At 43.8% G+C, this 21,541-nt stretch overlaps 1 protein-coding gene across 2 annotated transcripts; it reads right to left on the reverse strand.

Moving 5' to 3' along the window:
* Positions 1–6,088: 6,088 nt before the first annotated feature.
* On the reverse strand, positions 6,089–20,145 carry FAS (Fas cell surface death receptor). Of its 2 annotated transcripts, XM_040605582.1 has the most exons (10): positions 19,999–20,057; positions 16,051–16,087; positions 12,497–12,662; positions 11,739–11,873; positions 9,655–9,766; positions 9,094–9,158; positions 8,679–8,756; positions 8,475–8,545; positions 7,982–8,006; positions 6,089–7,169 (listed from the first exon to the last, which is right to left on the reverse strand). In XM_040605582.1, the coding sequence occupies exons 3-10, from the start codon at positions 12,603–12,605 to the stop codon at positions 6,754–6,756; spliced, it is 1,011 nt and encodes a 336-aa protein (XP_040461516.1). In that variant the 5' UTR covers positions 12,606–12,662; positions 16,051–16,087; positions 19,999–20,057; the 3' UTR covers positions 6,089–6,753. The 2 variants fall into 2 exon arrangements, with proteins under 2 accessions (XP_040461516.1, XP_040461515.1); XM_040605581.1 differs by lacking the exon at positions 16,051–16,087 and having other exon boundaries at positions 19,999–20,145.
* Between the last annotated feature and the right edge of the window lie 1,396 nt (positions 20,146–21,541).

Raw genomic sequence — 21,541 nt, forward strand, 5'->3', positions numbered from 1 at the left:
CCACAGCTCAGGAATTCTTGGAAGCACCTGTTAGTGTAACTGTTCAGCAAAGTACTTAACCTGGGCTTCCTAAAGTGTGCCTAAGAGCACCTGCCCATGTAACCTATGCTTATTTAAGTTGCACTGAGTAACATTGCTCATTACTTTCTTTAGAGCATCTTTATGGGCTGCTCTTTGGGAGTTCCTTACACCAGTGTGCCTGATGTCAGGGGAAGGCTTCTGAGTGCTGTAGGGGGATCTGAATAAAGCTCCTACAGTAATACACTTTCTCAGGAAAGACATCTCAGTAAAGGAGCTGTGTACCTTGCACAGCTAGTTGCTGATTTGCTGTTGCTAAAGACACATAAATAGAGCTAGCAAAAAGCATAATACATGGAGTGCTTTGCAAGCTCTGATGTCTCATGGTACAGGATTATGTATTTTCAAGCACTCGTAGCTGTTCTAGCTTTTCTGATGGAAGCAACAGCTATAGGTTTTGTAAGCTTATTAAAAAAATCTTGGCAGCTAGCTTCCTGAGGTGGTTATTCGCAACATTTCTGCAGCTAGAACAGGAGTCCAAACTGCATTTAATGTATAGTTATTCAAAATGATAGGCTAGCTTACAAGCCTGGAAGAGCAAGAAGACAAGACCACTTACAATAGCATGTTGTAGCAATTAAGGGTATTAATCATAAGCCAGTTCCTCCAGAAAGCTGCTAAGCTGTCACCACCCACCCCTTCTCCTCCCCCATCTTCACCCGTTGCTTTTTCACTTGACTATGGCAACACAAAGACTATACCCTTCACAGGGCCAATTTTCAGGACAGCCATCCTGTCTTTCCGAGACTTCCTCAGCCACTGCTGACGCCTACCTTTGGTATCTTGGCAGTTGCGTAAGCAATGATCAAATTAATGTCCAACTCCCAACTGCTTTATTTTATATGTGAACATTTATTAAGACTTTGCTGCAATGCACATTCATGTTGGCACAGGTAATGTTGCACGTATTTCAGTGACAGTGCCAATTCCAGATTTCAGAGTGTTCAGTTTGAAGCCCAAACGTGTTGTTATGACACAGTTTTTTCCATGTGGTATTAAGCTTAAAACTGGTGATGCCAAGTCACCGGCTGTGCTGCAGCAGTTTGGCATCGCAGCATGGGACTTTCTTGAGCTGCTTGATCCCAGGGCTAGTTGAAGAGAGTCAGGCTGTGCCCATCCTCAAATCGGAGGAGTGTTACAAAAGCTTCATACGATGTTTTATGGCATTGTAGGTGTCATTTTAAGTCTTGTGCAACATGGCTCAAGGGACCACTTGTAAAATTGGGAGTTGGAACTGGCTCAGCCGGATGGCAAGCTCAGTTCTACCAGGGCAAGGCTTCGTGCCCTTGTCATAGCCGGTCTACTGCTTGCTTCAGGTGCGAGGTCATTTGGAAGATGCCCCTTCCTCGTGAGAATAATTCACCCCCAGAGAGCTGGCCAGCCGGAGAGCCTGGGAAGGAGCAGGGAGGGAGCTCTTGCAGGCTGTCCATCCCTGTCAAGCCAGCCCGAGCTGCGCAGGAGAGGGCGAGGAGGGGACACGCGTGGGACTGCGCGGGCACAGGCTGCCACCTGGCGAGCAGGGGCAGGGGCGGGCAGCCTGCAGCGGGCTCGCTGCCAGCAGTGCGGCAGGCTCGGGCTGTCACCTCCCTTCTCCCCCCAGAACAACCGCAAACACACACACACACCCACACACCTGGTGGTTGCTTCAAGTTTAAACAAGCTTCAAGGAATTTAAATCTGAAAAGATCTAACTGAGAGTTCAAAGATCCTGAATTATTTAGCGACCGCTGTCCATTCTTAGACAAACGAGGGGGCAGTGTCTGGTATAAAATTGGTTGCTCCGCTGTCCCCCACAGCACAGGAACAGGTGATGTCCTCATGTCGTAGAGACAGACCTTGAACCTCAAGTCCCTTTGAGTTCAGCCCAGATCGTGGCTGTCCTTCCCCACGAACCGCGGTGACAGCGGCGGTCGCCTCCCAGAGGGACAGAGGTGTGGGGGCACGGCCAGCCCCGGCAGGGACAGAGGCTGGGCATCAGAGCAGTCTGAGGAGTGTGGTCAAACATCCCCTGCAGCTTTAGCTGTGCCGGAGGTATGTCTGGAGAGGGACATGAATACATGAATTATATGAATGTATGAATTATAGTATGAAGGAAGTACCAGGAAAAAAAACCAAGAAAGAGAATGTAAATCTTCAGATATTGATAATCTGGAAAACCCCAGTAGTGACTGTAGGATAAATATGCAGGACATGAAACTGGGTACTTCTGCCTCATCGTTTCTGGTTCCTATTTGAATGACACACATACAGGTGTATTTATCCTCTCCTGTGGACAGCCAGTCGTAGGGACACCACTGCAGGAAGATGTACGGGAGGCAGGGTCAGTGACCCCCTGCGCTGCATGGCCCCAGGGCGGGAGGCTGAGTGCTGTCCCTCCGAGGGCTGCACCTTTGGCTCTCTCCCGCCATTGCTTTCCATCACTAACTCCTCTTCTGCGTTTGTTCAGGACCGTCTTTTCTGAGGTTGCAGAATCGCAGACATTTTTTGCAGATTCCCAGCTAGGTTGCTTGCTATGAAAATAGCAACTTTGTCACAGTTGCTATTTACTGGGGGAGTGAGAGACCTCTGTGTAAAGCTGTGGGAAAGGGTCCTCTAACACTCTGTCTGCCTTAGAAGTCTTGCTTTCAGTTTGGAAAGGAACTAAAACCACTGAAAAGCTATCCAGAAAACACTGACTGTACATTACGTTTTGTGATTGTTCCCACATCCCTTGTAATTCTCAACCACAGCTCCGTACTAGAGGCTAGATACACATGGTAGGCATTTTTCGTCTTGCTAGCAGTGGGGTAGCAGGAATGTGAGCTTCTCTTTCAAGTCCAAAATCAAAGTACTGACAAACTGTTAGAGAGGAATGTGAATTTTGAGTTGGATCTTCCCTCAAAACAAGAACACTGTTTTACTCCAAAGCTTTCCCCAGTACAGTTTTATCCTTCTCATGAATTTATTTGCATTGTTTTCCTTTCCTCTCCTCCACACAGGAAATAAGCCGTCGGCTCCCTCACACTTTAATATGCTTGTCATGCTGTGTGTGCAGAAACATTTCAGACTCTTTGTACTCAGCACTGCGATTCTCAGTATGCCTTTTCAAGAACCGGCAGCCTGCAGGATAACTTTTAATTTATTTCATATTGCAGCAATCCTGTATACTGGCACGGTCTTGAACCTCTCCTGCTTTCTTCTGCAGCCACACTGTAACAGTGATCTTGTTTCTGTCTTCTTGCAGGTGTTCAGTTTGCTTGCAGGGCAGCAGGAACTATTCTACAGTTTGCAGTGTGGGTGAGCAGATGGAGGGTGTGTGTGCAGCAAACAGCTTGTGGAATTTCTGAACAGACCCCTGAGTTGTGTGTTCCCCTTCGATCTGCAGGGGACTAAAGTAAGATCATCCTTCTGGCCTTTTATTTCTATGTTCCTGTTCTTCTATTGCTATTTTTAGGTAACAATTGTTCTGGGTTTACTATTTAAATAACAAATGCAAGTATTTTGCAAATTTTTGGCTTCCTGAAGAGGGAGCTTCCCCTTTGTAATCTGCTTTTCAAAATGTGTCAAGTCATTCCCTGAGCAAGTTTCTGTTTCAGTTTCTATTTGCTTTTCTGATGGTGGGTTTCCATAAAACAGGAGAGTTTCAGTTTTCAAAGTGATTTCTGTTGCTTTCATTTTTTCCTCTACCTAATGCTGAAAAGGAGTTGCTTTACACTGCCCACTGCACAGCCTTGTCGCTTGGGAGAAAAGAGGCTGGTCATGCCAAGTGTGTAAAGTGCAGAGCATAGAGTAAAGATACCAGAACTATACTTCAGCAAGTAGCTAAGGCAGTGGCAGTCGTCTTGCTTACCAGCATGAGACTGCGTGGACTTTCCTTCTGAGCATGAAAGGTGAGAGCGAAAGGTGAAGCAGTGCTAATATAACGTACTTTTGTATGGTATGATTTTCCTCTGCAGCCCTAGTTCAAAAATGAGGCCAGAAGCAGGAGGCAATGGGAAGCTGTGAGAGTTACCGTGGGTCAACAGAACTACATCACTTTTGGTCCCTGGTCCAGGTACTTTAAGTTTGATCAGATGGCTCTATGCTGCACTGCTGACTGCAATAGGCATGCCTTTGGAAAACCAACTGCACAATATAATCAATCCTCTTATTTGATGCACAGTGTTCCAGTTAAGAAAAAAAAATCATGATGCATGCTAACCACTAGGGTTAATGGCAGTCTGGGTTCAGCCTTGCAGACATCTAAGAGGAGAAAATGACTCATTGCTCAGGGGCTTTTTTTTAACCATCCTCATTATACTGAGGTTGGGGAATTCTGGTGTGATGAAAGAAAAATTTCTCATTCTATTTCACTGCCACAAATTTATGAGGTTTGGTCCCTCCATTTTAAGACCTGCCTGGTTCAGATCAGTTACACTAACTGACCCACTGAAGCCCTGAAAGGTAGATGACCTTAGTTTCTGGTGGCCAGGTGCCTCACACAGAGAAATAAAGCCAGAGGCAAAGAAAAGCTAAAGTTCAAGTCAAGCACCTGCTGTCACACCTTTAAGCTGTATTTACGCATTCCTGGGTGGGACATGGTACAGGGAGCAGCCTGTCTACCAGGGCTTGTGAGAGCGTGGAGCTTTCCTCCCTTCCTGTTTTGGCTCTGTGCTTCTACATGACTGCAACCCAGGAAAGATGACACAGCTTGCACCAATGCTATGCTGCTTTTCTGAAAGGCAGACATTTTCTTTTCCTATACATGTAGAACCTGGCCAAAACATGGCAACGAGCAACACTCCGTCATAGCATGTCAGATCTGTATGCAACACAGTCATTTACTACAATGCTATGCCTTAACCAGTCCATAGCTGCACAAGGCTGGTGCACGGCTATTAAACCATTCAGCTACAGCAGCTTGAAGGTTTTCCTTTGAAAAGCAGCACAGTGCAGGAATTTTGTCAGCACAGTAGTGGCAAGCTGACACTTAGGAAGACATTTTAAAAATGCAGAAAGGTTAGAGGCAAAAGGCTCCAAAGTGCAGTGGAAGGTTTTTCCAAGTGCTTAGCATCTATGTGGTGCTTGAGAGCTGGGGAAGAGCTGTACAACCTAAACTGGCTCTGGGCTTGGCAACAAAGCACGTTCTGCATCCTTCAGACCTTTACCGGGTCAAGTCTTAAAGTTCTTGAAGCTAATCTTTGAAGCTAAGCAGGACTTGCCTTTCCTGTCAGGCTCCTGCTTAACGCCATCCATGATTTCTAGCTGTTTTCAAAGGCCATGCACTGCTCTCCCAGGCACCTCCTCTAGCAAGTGACCTTTTGGAGCAATCCCACACAGCTGTGGGTGCCCAGCATTGCCTGGGGGTTGATTGCCAGCACCTGGCACCCTGCTGCCAGACCTCTCCTGCCCTTTCCACACCCCTGGGGCCAGGTGGCAGCAATTGGACCCTACCGGCTACACCAGCACACCTTGGCTGGCAGGTAGGAGCAAGTTCAGGCAAGTCTCCTCATGTTTTGGCCAAGTCTCAATACTGGCTGGTAATTCTCTCTAGGGAACTGATGGCAGATCCAAGTAAGAAAGTCATTCTGCTTACTGGGTGACCTGGAAAAATCAAGCCTTTACATTGAGGTCTCCTCTTTTGTAAAAAGATTCTGTGGGACTTCCCATAAATGGGTATGCAAGTGGGAAAGGCCTTGATGCAAAGCAGCCAGCACTGCAGCTCCTTTGGATTTAGGAACTGAGACCTCTGTGAAGGAAGAAAGGTAAGGTGATTTTTTTCAGGAGAGTGATCTCTCTTTGTGTGATTTACTAACCTGAGTAAAAGAAAACCTAAAAATGGCATCTGTATGTTGTATGAGAAGAAGAAAAGACATGGTGGTTTTGTTGTACCAGTTCCTGCATTAGAAAAGCTAGTTGCACGCGTGCATGTGGAGACTTCATGGCTTCTGCAGGTTGCCTTCCAAAAATCATGGTTCTGCTGTGTTGCTTCAGTTTCTGCTTTTTTGAAGGATTGTGACATTTGAAAAGACTTGCAATCATTGTAGAGAATAAGGGAAATAATATTTTTTACTTAGCACTGGGAACTTCTGCATAGAAAACTTGCACATATAGAATACATACATAAATACACACATACATATACAAAACTGTATACACACAGAGGTGCTTTTATAAAAGGGACAATTCCTATTTACAACAGAGAAGAATTTAATTACAGAGCAACACCTATATTCAAAATTAATCAGGTCTATATTACATAAAATTTTTTTGTTCAAGTATTCTTCCTGGTATACTTTATAGACTCTTAACACCAGAGTTTTCACTCTGAAAAATGCAACATCCCACAATTTTAATGTAAGCAAAACATTACATCAATTATGTAATGCAGGACCATACATTTAGACTAACCCATTTCTTCAAGTAATGACTACTGCTTCTTTCTTCTTGTAGTGAATCCTATAGCTGGACTCTTATATTATACCTTTTCGTAAATAAGCCATCAAACTTCTCTTCCCAGTTCTTAACAACCAAAAAAAAAAAATGTTAAAGCTTTTTTTAAAGGAGAGATACTGTTACAAAAGTCATAATTGTTTCTTGTTTGTATTATAACTTCTTGAATCCATCAGAACTGCCAATGGAAATGGCATTTTAAAGCTTTGTTGTATTATTAGAAAAATACTAATTAAGTCAGAAATAATTTTAAATGACTCTGTGCTATGTCTCTTCCAAACTACCAGAACATGTTTTACTTAGCTCAGCACTACCATTGTAAGAGTTTCTACCTTCTTGAGTGCAGGTTTTGCTTTGCTCAGTGTCATCATTATAAGACTGTCCCCCTTCCTGACAGCTGGAAATAGCTGCGTTCAGTTTTTCCTCGATTTTATCAGCTGCTGTGCACATTTTAAACTCTCTCAGGCTGTTTATTAGGGTTCTATAGGCTCCTTTTATCCCATGTCTTTGATACCAGACTTGAAACAGCTTAATCTTCTGTTCAGATGTATCACTAAAATAATCCCGAACAGTTTGATCTATGACAGGTTCTGGTACTTTGTGATTGCGAACAAACGTCTTGACTTCTTGGAGTGTCATCTCCTCTACGATACCAGCAATATGGCTGCTCAGGTCAATATCTAGAAATGTAAAAGGAAATTATTGATCTTGGCACTTACATCTTATTGGTTTTTACCACCTACACTCAGAGCTGATACTTTTCCTGTCCAAAACAGATTAAGTTTCAGGTTTTCATGACTCAGTATGATTTATATGTAATTTTTTACAACATATAGCAGGTCTGCTTTTACATGTTCCTACCAAATGCTAGGTAATTCAAATATTTAGGGTTGCATCTGTATTGCTTTCTACCACTTGAAAGATAATCTCAGTTCCCTCTGTAACCTGTTTTGTCCTTCTCTAAAGTCTGGTCATCCCTCATGTACCTGTTTTGCTCAAAATAGTGTTGGGAAAAGTCCTGGAAGAGGACAGATCTTTCTTGTGATCTAGCCTTGGAGCTTATGTTCATTTCCGATTGTGTGTTACTATTGTGGATTTGCCCTTGAACATATGGTAGGTTTGTGTTTCTGCAATGGCACTGCTGGGTGTGGGACTACCCCAGTATCATCATTATCCGTGAATCTAAAAATCCAGCTTGCTGCCTCCTAGTGTCTGTACCACTGGCAGAACAGAAATTCATCTGTTGTCAATTAGTAATTGCTTCCTATAAAACAGAAATTCTTCCCGAGGCAAAACTTTCATGATACCACTAAATGCCTTAATAAACACAATATGAACTAGCATTTCTTTAATAAGTGTTCACTGTTGTGCTAGAATGACGGCCCTAGGCAGTGGCAAAGTCTACATAAAAATACCCTTTTTTTTACTGTAGGATTTACATGTCTGCATTTTTTTGCTTCTACTGAATTTTGAGAAATTACTTGTCTCTTACCTGTGTATATGAGAGGTACATTCTCCTGAAAAAAGAAGCAAGAGAGAAATGAGTAGAAACAAGTTTTGTAAAGCACCAGCCTTGTATAAGAGGATAAACACATTTCAAGACACTTGACTTCCGTAAGTTTCCTTTAGTTTTCTCCATGATTCCCCTGTTTTACGAGCGAGGGAATCAAAAGAGGTCTGTCTGTCCAATCTGACTTGGATAAGCTTGGGGAATCACTTCACAATTGCCATTGCCTAAAAGTATGCATGGAGACAGGTACCCTGAGTTTTTCCCAGGGTACCCTGGTTTATGAAGTGTAAATCCCGAATAGATGATACAGGGTTTCTCCTACTTCTCCCAAAAGTGTCCTCATGGTGAAATTTACTTCATTAATGTCATAGAAGAGAGGCATGCACGTGCTTGGGGAGTCCCAGTGTAATTTCAATGGAACAAAGTTCCTTGCATGAAGCTGAGGTTTTTTTGTGATCGAAGCGACAATACTTACATAAGAAGCCTCTGGTTTGGGGACTGCTTCACCTGGGTTCTTGCTAGTACGACCCTCCTGTCTTCTCTTGTCTAAAACAGAAAAGCATTTTAAAAATCTAGGACAGAGTATGTGTCTCCTCTGGACTCCAAGAATATAAAGTTAGATCTGAATAAGCAGTTGAATGTCTTATTCAAAGTATGACAGGAATAGGGAATCACTTACACCAGAATATTGCTCCAGCTACTGGTAGTAGCAGTAACACAATTATGAAAGCAGTGGCCCACCATGGCATTCCTGGTTCTGTTGGAACATTGAAAACATTACACAAAAGTTAAGTCAAGAAATGCAATATAGCAACATTGTGTCAGATTAGAAAAGCCTTTCTCTTGTCTCCTAATGGCAGAAGCTATCTCCTTTTTAAAGCGTTGCTTATCATGAGCTGCCCCTAAAAAGGAGTAATAGCTCCTAGGTCTGCACAGCAATCAATGGAAAAGAGCAATCATGCTCCACAGGTCAGTACAGGGCCCAGCAGATATGATGCCCTTGGCTGTCAGGGATCACTGTGTAGAAGAGTACAATTGCAATGGCCTCTCAAAAGAAAGCACATGCTAGACCGTGCTAGGTTTTAAAATGGTACCTTTTATTCCGCACACAGTGTCTGAAGTTAAAGTACATTGTTTTTCAACGACGCCACTTTCACATCTGCAGAAAACATGAATAAAAAATATTATGGGATTTGTTTCTCTTTATAAACTGTCAAGAAAGCAAATAAAAATCTTCTAGCTTGTGTTATCAGCTAAATATTTCATATATCAGAATCTTGGAGTTTGGAATTTAATAGGTATGAAAATGGTTTGGAAAGGTATGGGAGTGGAAAAAGGTGTGGAAATTATTTTCTAGATATTAACAGTAGATCTCACTGACAACAGGAAAGCTCAGATACTTTTCAATAAATGCAATGAAGTATGCACAGACTTGGATGTATACAAGTGCTTCTGCGTGCCTTTGGAAAGCCTGCGTGGATTTAAGTTCAGTTGACTGAGCTAAGTCAACTCAACAAGCTAAATGCAAAGGAAAACTAGTATGTTTTCCCTCAGGTTATACATTACCTTAGCCCCTGTCTTGAAACTAGCTGGGAAAAAAGTGTGATAACATACAATATTAAACTTGTTATTTAATGATGAAGGCATAAACTTACACGCTACATGGATCGCAATGCCTGCATGGTACAGAAGAATTGCAAAAATGGTTCTTTGCACAGGTGCATTCTGTGTTCTGTGCTGGGGTACAGTTCTTTGCAACCGCCAGACCTGAAATAGATTTCCTGAAGTTTGTTAGTTTGAAAAAGCAGGCCTCTCCTCACAAGCTTGTCCTCGGACTTAACGTGCTTTTAGCTTTACCACTGCTGGCACTGGTGAGGCTTAATTGTAAGAACAACGTAGCTTTTATAAGGCAGTGCTGCTGCCAGGGCACTGCAGATACAGAGATGGCAAAGGGACCTCTGCTGGCCAAGGGTTTGAAACACTGATCACACAAAAGCACTCCGGAAGGGAACTCTTCTGGCACTGCCAAACGTTGTCAGCTGCTTTTTCCCATTCAGAAGCATAAAGCCAGAAGGAAACTCAGAAGATTACATCACCCATCTCCCTGCTTGATTTCAGAGACAGGTTCTCTATTCTTCCTGACAGACAAGTTTTATGTCTTGAGGACCTACAATGGTGAGGAATTCTACTGTTCCTTTTTAGCTAACATATTCCCTGCTTAAATATCAAAATAAGTGAATTAATTTTCTCCTACCCTCAATGTATATGATTAAACTATCTCCATCTATTATTTCTGCGTTAAAATTACTATAAATGTCTACCTACTAGGAAAGCTATTTTCATAAGCATATAGGAATAGAAGTGAATTTTTGAGTTATTGCATTCAGTGACCTGCTGCAATGGGAAACCATGTTATCTTTAAAAATTTGATGAAGTTCTACTGTGGAACCAGTGCTGAAGCCATTCACAGAAATACTGAATTTGAACAATCCCAAGAATGGTTCTAATGGAACTTCAGTGGTAATTTTCCTCCTGCCTAATGTTTTCTACTGACTTCTCTTTACATTATTGTCCATGGGATAATGTGACTAGTCATCCTATTACCCTTTGTCTTTTCCCCTGCAGTTTAATTGTGGCACTGTACAAAATACTGAATTGTTTTGCTCTCCTCAGCTTCATTACCCATCCAAAAATGCTTATTAAAATAGCTAATGAGAGAAAAATTTCTATGAATATGGAGGCATTACACGAAGGGGAAAGCACTAAAGATTGATGTTCCAAAAGAATATCCATTCTTCTGAGAACAACCATATTGGAGTTAAGAGCTGTCTCTCCACTCACCAAACTCAATTTTGGATATGATGAATGCAGAACTATCATTCCCTAAATCCAAGTATACTAGAATTACAGGACAGCTGGTAGAACTGGTAGGAGATCAGTTTAATGGATTAAAAAAAAAAAAAAAGCCATCTATTATGGGTATTTATGCAACAGGTAGTGAATTTCTGGATCCTGGTGACCCCCAGCAGGTTCATGTACAAAGGGTTCATAAACAGATACTAAAACGACTAGGTGTGGATGGACTTTCTAACATCCTTTCCCACAACTGTGGATGCTGTAGACTTGTAGGGACCAGACCACCAAAAGTAGACAGGTTTGTTTTGTGTTTTCTCTAAATAGCAGCTCTTGCCTCCACTGCTGAATGCAGAATACTGGGGCAGGTGGACCACTGGTCTGATCTGGTAGGGCATGCATCATAGTCTTGAAATTTGACCCTATATCCCATACAGTGTCTTGAATGTATACAAGTCATCACTCTACTAGCTCCAGCAGTTTTAAGTAATACCATTAATTACATGAAAGACTACAAAAGAAACCATTGGGAATTTTCTCATGCCTGCTTCTTGCAACATCTCTCTCCTTTTAAGTAGAGGGCAAAGAAGAGTGACAGCTTTCCTTCCTGGACCCTAACCAGTTTGTATAGGGTCTGCTTTGCAAGGAGTGCTTTGGCTGAGCAAAGGCAGATATAAGGAGAAATAATGGACCAACAAAGCTTGTTCTTCCTACTTTGTGCTTGACAAAAGGGAACTGGAGGATAAACTTACGACACTTTCACAAAATCCTTCACACACTACATTTTAATCTGCATGCTACCCGCTATTCATGGATTGTGGAGACTTTTCAGTCAAATCTCGTGTGAAAAAAGTCATTGCTAGGGTTGCTGTTTCTATAGACATACCAAATATGCTGTCACATGAATGGCATCTCAAACACTCATCCAGATCGTTGACGTGATCAATGTACTCCTTTCCATTTTCACAGGGAACACAGTGTTTGCTGATATTTGTTGGGCAGTTGATACTTTTAACAAAACCTGTACAGACAAAAAACCAAGAATTAAGATTTGTAGTAACTTTGGGCAGAAGCCATCAGCTGTATGACCTATGCCAGATTAATCCCTAATACTTATTTATTTACAGATATGGACAGAATCTATATTCTTTCTAGCTCTATATTTAGATCTATTATAATAATCTAATAGATCTATATAATAATCTATATTTATATGCTCTTCAGGAATGTAGTACACAAAATCTGATTATCCCCCTTCTTCCTCCAATTTAGGATTGAAGGAGAACACACCAAACAAAACTGTACATGCAGAATTGGAAAACCCATGAATATATGGAGTCTGATAGGCAAAAGCCTGTGCTTGCACTTTTTTAACCTCTTTCAAAGATGTGTATGTAATTCTTCGCTCTTTCGTGACAAGCATGTTATGTGAGAACTACTACCTGTAGTGAAGGGTGCCCTGAGCTCAAGACATACTTTTGAACTATATACTGTCCTGTAATAAAGATACAGCTAGGACAAAGCATTGCATCCAGGAAACCACAGTATCCCAGTATCCCACTCAGATATCCCAGCAGAAAGCCATTATGCATGTTGTGGCTTTCACTCTTAATGACTTCTCAACAGTCTTCTAGCGATACTCACCACGTTTACATTTCTTGCAACACTGAGCACCTAAATTATATTCATCCGGATTACACTTAATTTCTCTCTTAGCAATGATCATCCTTGTAATTAACTTATTGTATGCCATGTGTATTGGAGCTTCAGTATCATTTTTACACTGTGTTTCAATAATTAAGTTAACAACCTAGGAGAGAAGACAGCAAGTTATAAAAAAAAACTGTCAAGGACTGTAGCTGTGTTTAACTACTAGCACAGAGTTACATCAGTACTGTTACTTTATTGCTAAACATACCAATATTCACCCCCTCATTAAAGTTGTCCTTTACTTCGGAAGAGTTAATGGATAATGAGGACACAAATTAAATTTAATGCCATCAACCCTACTGCTACAGGTACTGATAGTTTGAACATTAATGCTTGAGAACAGGCCCATGCACCTCAGCTGTAACAGATGACCTCATATGCCCAACCATAGTGCAAAGCAAAGGAGCTCCCATTATTTTCTTGAAGAGCTTTCTCTGCCTCAGGTGGCTGTGCCTAAGTCTGCCCTTTCTTAGCCAGTAATAATTTTCTGTACAGAACTAAGGAAGTTCAAATGCTACCTTTCTTAATTTCTTGCTGCCCTACTGTTGCTTGCAAACTGAACAGTGTTAATGCCTTTGAAGAAAAAATGGGATGTTTTAATATCAGCCAGAATACCCAATTCCTAAAATGATCTTGTTCTCACGTTGTTTCCCAATTCAATTATTTTTCTCCTTAGAAGATGATACCTGTATATTCCTGAAAGAAGTATCACTCTCCTTTCAAATTAATTTACACCCTGATCCATTTCTTTGAATCTCTGTCAAGTTAAAATTCATAAAGCTTGGGGTTTTTATTTTTTTCCTGTTACTAGTCAATAGCAACTTTACCAGCCATCACTGTCCTGCCTCTTTTTATGATAGTAAGAAAGCACTGTGGACCAGAGGCCAAACCATTCTTTTTTCTCTATTTTCAGAGTAAGGCAGGAAAATGATAAGGCTAGATCTGCTATAGTTTGAACTGCTCTTGGCAATGGTTTGTAGGGAATTCTGTATATACTTTGCATGCACTAAGTACGAGATGTCTGTATAATGGAGCGATGTAGTGCTTGTTGGCTGGAGAGCCAGATTCCCTCCTAGAAATACTATTATGCAGCGCAGCCTGCCTTTACTTAACCTAATTTCTGCTGATAGTTTGGAGTGATTTGAACATTTTCACGACCTATTTTACTTGTGTTTTACTGTGTGGAGCTGTAACAGAAAAAATTAAGATAATCCTTGTCCTGAAGGGTTTGAAGTCTTAGAACGTCTAAGCTGAGCTCTATGTTCACTGTTCTTGCTCCTCTTTTTAATTAAAAAAAATAATTGTTTTGTGTTTTACAAAAGACTCATATATACATTGTGAGAGATGGTGAGGAATGGGGGGAAATGATGCCTGAGAAGAAATGGAGCAATGCTATTGTCCTTGGCAAAATGAAAGAACAAGCCAAGTTATGAAGAGGGGTGGCACGGAACCTTTTCTGGAAGGGACATTAGTGGACAATGCGGTACAATGCAAAGAAGCTGCCAAATACAGTAGTGCACTGCATGGACTCAAAGTCATAGCGATTGCAGATTCACTCGTGTTTTAAATCAGCATGCAAAACACCTTAACTAGAATAATTTAATTTTAATTTTGTCTTGGATGAAAGAGGTTAATTCTGAATGGTTGGATATTGTTGAACACTTTTGTGGTTTAATAGAAATTTGACTGTATCTCAACAAGGGACATACGTATTTAAGGAATTCACTAATAATTTGAGGACTGGTTATTTTTATTTTTACACTTCCTCCCACACCAGAGGGTGATATTTAATGGCTGATTAATTCAATCTTTGTGATTTTTTGTGAAACTTCTTGGATGCTGACTGTAACTTTTTAGTTAGATCCATAAAACTATTTATCTAATTTAACTTTCTGAAAAATGGGTTTGGATTTCAAAACCGGGCTCTCAAGTGAAGGAAGCATTATCTGTGGCTAATTAATTGAAGTAACCAGTATGACCGCTGTCTGCTGAGTTCTACAGGTAGCCACTTCTTTTGATGCTCTAGTCTATTCAGAGGTAGGAAGGTGAAAAGCATTTTCTTTTCTTAGAAGCCCTCTGTTTTAAAATCTATATAATATTAGTAACTAGACTAAAATTAAGAAGACCTTTCTTTGCACCTGGAGGAGAAGCTTCACATGCTAAGAAACCAGTTTAGTACTTGAGAAGCTGCAGGTATGGATGCTCAGCCATTCAGCAGTGCTGCTCTCTTCCTTTGCTGCCCAGGCTTCACCAAGTCCCATTATAATAATATTAAAAGGTTAAAGTTAATGTAAGGCCTTAACAGAAGCCGTCAAATGCATGTGCCAAATCAGCATAACTTGTTTTCCTTTTTGGCATAGAAAGTCTGATTAAAAAACGATGACTAAAATGTAGTCAGGGACATGTGTCCTGTCTGGTTTGGCTTTCTCTGAAGCAGGGTGAAGCCCTGCACCTCCATTGCTCCTCTGCCACACGTTGGACGGGGCCATGGGAGAGGACAGGCACAAGACAGCACCAGGGGGACGTGTGTTGCCCCAGCTCAGAGCCGGAGTATCGTGATGCCCTGCCTGCCATGGGGCCTTGGCCAGCAGAAGGGTCTGGAAGTGAGTGGCCGCCAGGGCGGGGATGCCCTGAGACAAAATGACAGAGATGGATCTTTGGCTGCCCCAGGAAAGCCAATGGTGCCAGAAGGCTTCCAGCCCTGAAGGCAGGTGGTGCAGCTGGGGCCGAGGCAGATGCCATTCGTGGTTTGAGGAAGCTGGTGGGGAAGTGATTCCATCTCCCCACACGGATGGAGGAACTGACTCAACAGGGTGAGCAAGAAGAGCGGCGCCAGCCCCGCTGCCTGCGCTGCTCAGAGCAGCCTGCCCCGCAGCCAGGGCTCCGCTCCCCCTCCTCACCTGCCCTGGCGAAGCTCTGCACTCACAGGGGCACCCTGGGTCCTGCTTTTGGCACGCAGATCTCCCCTTTTTAGATCAGAGAAGTCAACCCATTTTTGGTGGGCTGGTGGAAATAAGACCCTGGGCAGCAGTAAAGAGAAGAGGGAGTGTGAAGATTACCACAGCCCTAGTGCACCCACAGACAGTACCTGGGCACAGCAGAGAAACTGAATGGCACTGGCAAAGCACAGAGCATGCACAAAGAAAGAAAATGTCCAGAGAATCACGCAGAAAATGGGATATAATGAAGAAGGAAACACCTTTCTAAATGACTAATACCAGTAAAACTAAACAGGGTTTCTTTTGTGTTTACTGAACGCCTGCAATCACAGTGCATGATCAGAGTTCCCTCACGCAAACAAACTGCTCTGCCTCTTGCTTATGCTTTTATACAAACGAGCTATGCTGATACCGTGACGGGGAACAGAAATACAGCTCTTTCTGATGGAAGCCCTTCGCTGTCGCTCACGGAGATGAACTTCCTGGTATGCTTACAAGAAGTGGGGATCACTTCTCAGAATGACACTTTAAGCAACACCAAATACCTACACTGGTTCTGCTTGCAGGGATGTCTTACACCACCTTCCTGAGAAATGAATGAGAAAACCGTTGAGATTTTTCAAAGCAACACCCTAATTTTTTTCAAACTTTTTTTCTCCTCCTGGATTTGCACCCTCTTAAAAGCAGTCCGTTTGCTATGTACACGTTTTGGTGTGTCTTGGGGGTGTGTGGGGGGGATGTCAATAGTCACTAGCTTCCTGCACACACCTTAATTGTCTTTGTTGTCGCTGAGCAGTGAGCAGTCATAGCGGAAAGAAAGCACTTCGGGGGCTTTACAGAGGCGGGGTGATAGGTACTTTTTTATGATGTGTACGTTCAAACAGCAGCTGTACGTTTTCAGCCTAAAATGACTCACAGAGGCTGTCTTCTACTTTTCTCATCTTAATCTAAAAAGTAGTTGTCATATCTAAATGGATAATGGATATCTAAATGGATTATGAACTAAGCAGTCAATGGTAATAAAATCAACCCATCAGGGATATCTAACGGTAGCAGCATCCACAAAAATTATCACATGAGCCCAAATATTTTGGTTTCTTTCATTCTGCGTTGCCTAGGCACCTAAGAGAGCTTTCTACCTTCTCCCTCTCCTTCACTCCATATACAGAGTCCTCCAAAATGCTTTCACCAACAGGCATCTGCTAAGGAGACTTATAAAATTTGGTTTCATCTGTGTCCCCAGGGCAGAGTGACAGGGACTTTAGTTTCTTTGAAAACTCATGTCATTTTGGGATTCTCAGGCCTATGATTCTTCCTGTATCAGAGTTCATAACAGGTCAACTTCCTTTAACTGAAAAGTTTTAGCAGATGTACATTATGGGGATGTAATCTCAGCTTTGGAAGTATATGAACGTGTTATTTGCATACAGGGCTTTTTAAAGCTTTACAGCTTTTAACCCTGAGAAAGAACAAGTCTCTGCTTTCTCCCGTTATCTTTATAATACATTTTATTTTTAGCAAACCACTTCTATTTCTAATTCATAGGCACCTATGGATGAGAAGAAGGTTGATGCCTTCAGAACTTGGTGGCCTTTTTCTACTCCACATCTGTTACATGTGCATGAGCTCATCAGGGGTTTTCTAAGTGTTAAAAAAAGGAGGGTGTGGGATTTTTCTTGCTTTTTTGCCTAGTGGGAGCTGAGGCAAACTTTTAACTCATTTTCTGAGTTTTTATTTGCTTTTGGTATTTTTGACAAATGATTACTGGAGTTAACTCCATTTTAACAGTTTTCTATGTATCTCCCTTGTGCTAATTCTGTCAGGATGGCTTTTAATTTCACACTTCTTGTGAAGATGATTCTCTACCCCAGTTCTTTTACTATGATAAGTAATTACTGCTTCCAATCTCTCCAGTATAATTTTCATTTTCCCCCTTTTGTGTTCTAAAATCTGTTATGAGAAGGATCAAAAGTATCCATTTCCATTTTCCGAAGCCCAGCAATGGGAGCTGATACTGCCCCACAACTAGAAGCATCCTGAACTTAAGATTTCAAGTGAGATGCATGTGTTCAGTGCCTGTGAGAGTTAAGAAACCTCAGTTACTGTCCAGTGTTTTAAAATAGTCACTGTCCAAATTCAGTACATTACTATCTCACATCTCAGGTGACTCACATGCAAATTACGGCATTATATTGGGGGAGGGGGTGTACGGTTGGTCATTTTACGGGGTTTCTTTTTGTTTTTAAGAGTACTGTACTAGTGAACATCTAATGAACACTGTACAATTTGGGAGAGTTGCAGCAATATTAACAGCTCCCACCTCACTTTGATGTTGTGACTAGGGATGAGTAAGAGCTGGACAGTGCAGAAACTAAGCAGCTCTTGCCCCTTTTCCTTTTGTAACACAATACAGTTTTCTTGTTGGCACTTTCTCTTTGTTCAGTGAGTTGCCTCAAAGATGAAGGCAGTTAACTGTGGAAACAGGCGCAGACGAGTGTTTCCAGAATTAGGGCCCTTATACTTTTCACTTGAGTCTTGGGTCATCCCATGACTTTATGGCTGTTTATGCATACATATTTAAACATTAGTTGTCTGGGAAATGAGAAAGAAGGGTCAGTGCAGTAATGCAGGAGTCCTGTTTTAAAAGGTACATTTTCTCAATTTCCAGAAAACTGCCTGCTTTGTAGTCATATCAGATAATTACAGAATATTTAGATAACACTTCACTCTCTTAAGATGACCTATTCCTTTAGAGTGTGTCTCTGAGTGGTGTGTGGTTTTGTGGCTTGTTTTACAAGGTAAACTTAAGATGTTTTCTAACTGCATAGGTCATTGCTATTTTGCACAACTATCCCTGCAACTGCTTCTACTTTAGTGCAGCATGGAGTTCCTTGCAAAATTGAGGTCTCATTCAACAAACTGCTTCCAAGTTCTGGTTTAATCAAATTAGTATGTAAAATGCTGCCCAGGTGTACTGCTTTATAAGTATTGGAACAACATGCTAATAAAAATATATTTAAAAAAAAAATAGTATGTAGAGTGCTACAGTCTTTCCAAGGGAAAGACTGAAATTTGGGAACAAGTGGAAGACAGGAATAGAAATTATATTTGTTCCCTGGAAACAGTGTGTTAAAATATTTTTTTAATCTTGACTTATATTCTGAATAGTTCCAACATTCTGAGCTACACTGGCACTGGTGCCCGTTGTCTACTGCTTCTGTACCGGATATACACTTTTGTCAGTAGATGAAAATCCTTCTTTGTATTTAACTGTGCTCTGGTGCTTTGTGCAGGGGTGTGGATATAGTGCTCTGAATCACTTTAAATAGTTTACTATCTGTTATTTAGTAAATGAGATCAGAATTTGAGTAGTTTTTATCTTAACACCCGATTTTAACCTGCCAAACCCGAAAGAAAACTGCATTCCTTAGCAACGTAACACTGTGAAGAGACTTTGAACGTGAACTCCATCCAGTGAGTTCTCTCTGAAGTAGGTGAGAGCTGGGGTTGGCGAAGCGATGTATATCGCATCCGCGCTTCCGGGCAGGTCATGGCTCTGCTGTGCTGCCCGCCTTACTGCCGCCTGCCCCAGCCCCGCGGGGCTGCCGGGGCACGGGCAGAGCCATACACCCGCGCCCCAGGTCTCCTGCCCAGGAGCTTGCTGCCACTGCAGCTCATGGCCTAACGCACCCGTTCCAGAGCAGATGCCTGTGCTCGGACACTGAGATACCTCCTTACCTTCCTTGTTGGCAGGAGCCCTTCAAACTATGAGTGTTGGCAAAGGTGACTTTCCTGGTGCCGGTCAGACACGTGACCTGAGCCATGAAGCTGCAGAGCCTCGTACTGTGCTCGGGGGATATCAGGACAAGGGAAGGCCCTGCCCGACTACTGATGATGAATGCTGCGCTTGGTGCTGTCGGGCTTGGACAGCTTCTCCAGGTTTTCCTGGGGCCGCTGTCAGCAGCGCTTCGTAACTTCTCCGCCACAGGTATTTGTTTTTACATTGCCTTACCGGATCCCTTCGGTTTGGATTGCTGAGGTGCAAGTCAGCTCCCACCAACGCGGTCTTTGTGCGGGCAGATACCTCACCGTGCTGAACCTGCCCTGCCAGCGTCTCTGGCTGGGCCTGGGTGGCTGCGGACCGAGGCCAGCGCCAGCCGTCCCGGGCCCCGCAGCGAGGGCACACGGCCCGTGTCCCCGACAGCCACCGGCACCCGTGTCCCTTTTCTGTCCCGCTGCTCCTCCGCAGCGCCCGGCTCCCCTCACCTGGCACCCTAGGAAGCGACTGTAGAACCGTAAAGTGCCTGAACTCGAAGGTAGTTTTTGTAAAAGGAAAAAAAAAAACCAACAAAAAACGCCTAAATGAATTGGCTGAAATGTCGGAAAAAAATTTGCTGCGGCCGGCGCCCCCCGGGAGCCAGGCGGCGCCCCGCGCCCCCGCCCGGCCACCCCGCTGCGCCCGCCCCGGCCCGCTCGCCCGCCCGGGCGGACACTTACGAGGAGCAGGGTCAGGGCCCCCCGCGCCATGCCGCCGCTGCCCAGCGCTCTCCCGCACGCTCCGGCAAAGTGAAAGCGGCTGGTCGCGGCGCGGCGGCTCCCCTGCCCCAGCCCCAGCCCGCGCCCGGCTCCTCCCATGTTGGTAAACATGGCGCGGGCCCGCCCCCGGCCTGGCCCCGCGGCGGCGGCGCTGCCCTCTGCCCGCAGGTGACCGCGGCGGGGCAGGCGGGGCAGCCCAGCCCGGGCCGGGGCCGCCGCTCCCCAGCGCCCCCGAACGCCCCCGCGGGCCGGGCCGGGCCGTTGTGCCCTGCGCCGAGCTCCGCTCCGCCAAGGGGGGCCAGGGCTCGCCGGCTCCGGTGGGTGCGCTGGGCTGTGGGCTCGGCTTGCGAACGCCGGGCACGGCCCCGGAGCAAAGCGCGGCAGGCTGGCCGTGAGGCGTGTGCCTCCTGTGCTCCAGCTGCGGCGGGGGCAGCTGCCTCCCCACCGAGGGCAGAAACTCCGGTTCGGTGCCACTGGCAAGGACAGGCTTGGGGCAGCGAGCCCCGGACCCGTAGGAGCAGAGCAGTCGCTGAGAACTGGCTAGATTTGCTGCAGCAAGACAGCTGCCTTCCGCTGTGCTGTTGAAAGGGTTGCTCAGGCCTGTGACCTCTATTTCGTAGCTATTTACAGTCATTCCTTGTGTTTTTCCTGCAAGCTTTTGGTGGTTCGAAGTGCAGGTCGCCTGGCGTCCCCCAGAGCATCAGCAGTAACGCGTTGGCGTCTGCTATCGATACGTGTTTTGATCTTTCAGGTTTTGACATGATGCTGTTGCCTTGGGAAGACCATGGTTGCAGTTGAGCTGGCGTTTTCGTTCTAAACACCACTTTTCAGTTGTTTATGACTCAGATTTTTCAGAAACCCTTCAGATTTTCTGTCGGTATGGCTCTTAGCTGCCATAATAAGCTGAGTTCATAACATCAAAAGATAGCTGCTGTTTTAAATATTTCAGGCTTTTTAACCACTTCCGGATAAAATGAAATGTACTGCTGACACATTTTTAGAGATGCTGCCTTTGGAGTATCCTGTAACAACCAACTTTTTGCCTTCCCAGTGGTGGTACCGAGTATGAAGAACGAGGGGCACCTTTCTTGGGTGCAGTGCCTGTGTTACGTGTCTGTAGCTCCTACTGGGCAAACCCCAACCAGTGTGTACCCGAGGCTGTTAATTTTAGCGGAAATTTGCGTGCGGGTAGGGGTGGATGGCTGCTGCAGCAGAAAGTATGGTACAGTTGTTTTCAAATTCATTGCCTGGGGGATTGTAGTTTGTCCTAAACCCAAAACTTGGCATGACTGGGCCCTCAGCAGGCATCACCTAGCATGCAGCAACACTCCTGCGTGCTTCTTGACCTAATTATCTGATATCTTGTGCTCATGTAGTTAATGTCGATTAGGCACATGTGGTTTACACTCTTCCCTGCCCCCCCGGAGGTGTGATGACTGCATGCATATATCTGTTTTGCGGTGGAGAGTATTTGTCTTGGTAGGGAGCTTTCAGAGACGTTTGA

Source organism: Falco naumanni, chromosome 9, assembly GCF_017639655.2.
Source record: "Falco naumanni isolate bFalNau1 chromosome 9, bFalNau1.pat, whole genome shotgun sequence".
Lineage (NCBI taxonomy): Eukaryota > Metazoa > Chordata > Aves > Falconiformes > Falconidae > Falco > Falco naumanni.

Coding starts and splice junctions, on each gene's coding strand:
- FAS (XM_040605581.1), bottom strand. CDS start 20,136: ATGGGAGGAGCCGGGCGCGGGCTGGGGCTGGGGCAGGGGAGCCGCCGC. Junction 11,874..12,496: donor TTGCAAGAAATGTAAACGTG/GTGAGTATCGCT, acceptor TTGTCTGTACAG/GTTTTGTTAAAAGTATCAAC. Junction 7,170..7,981: donor TGTACCTCTCATATACACAG/GTAAGAGACAAG, acceptor TTACATTTCTAG/ATATTGACCTGAGCAGCCAT.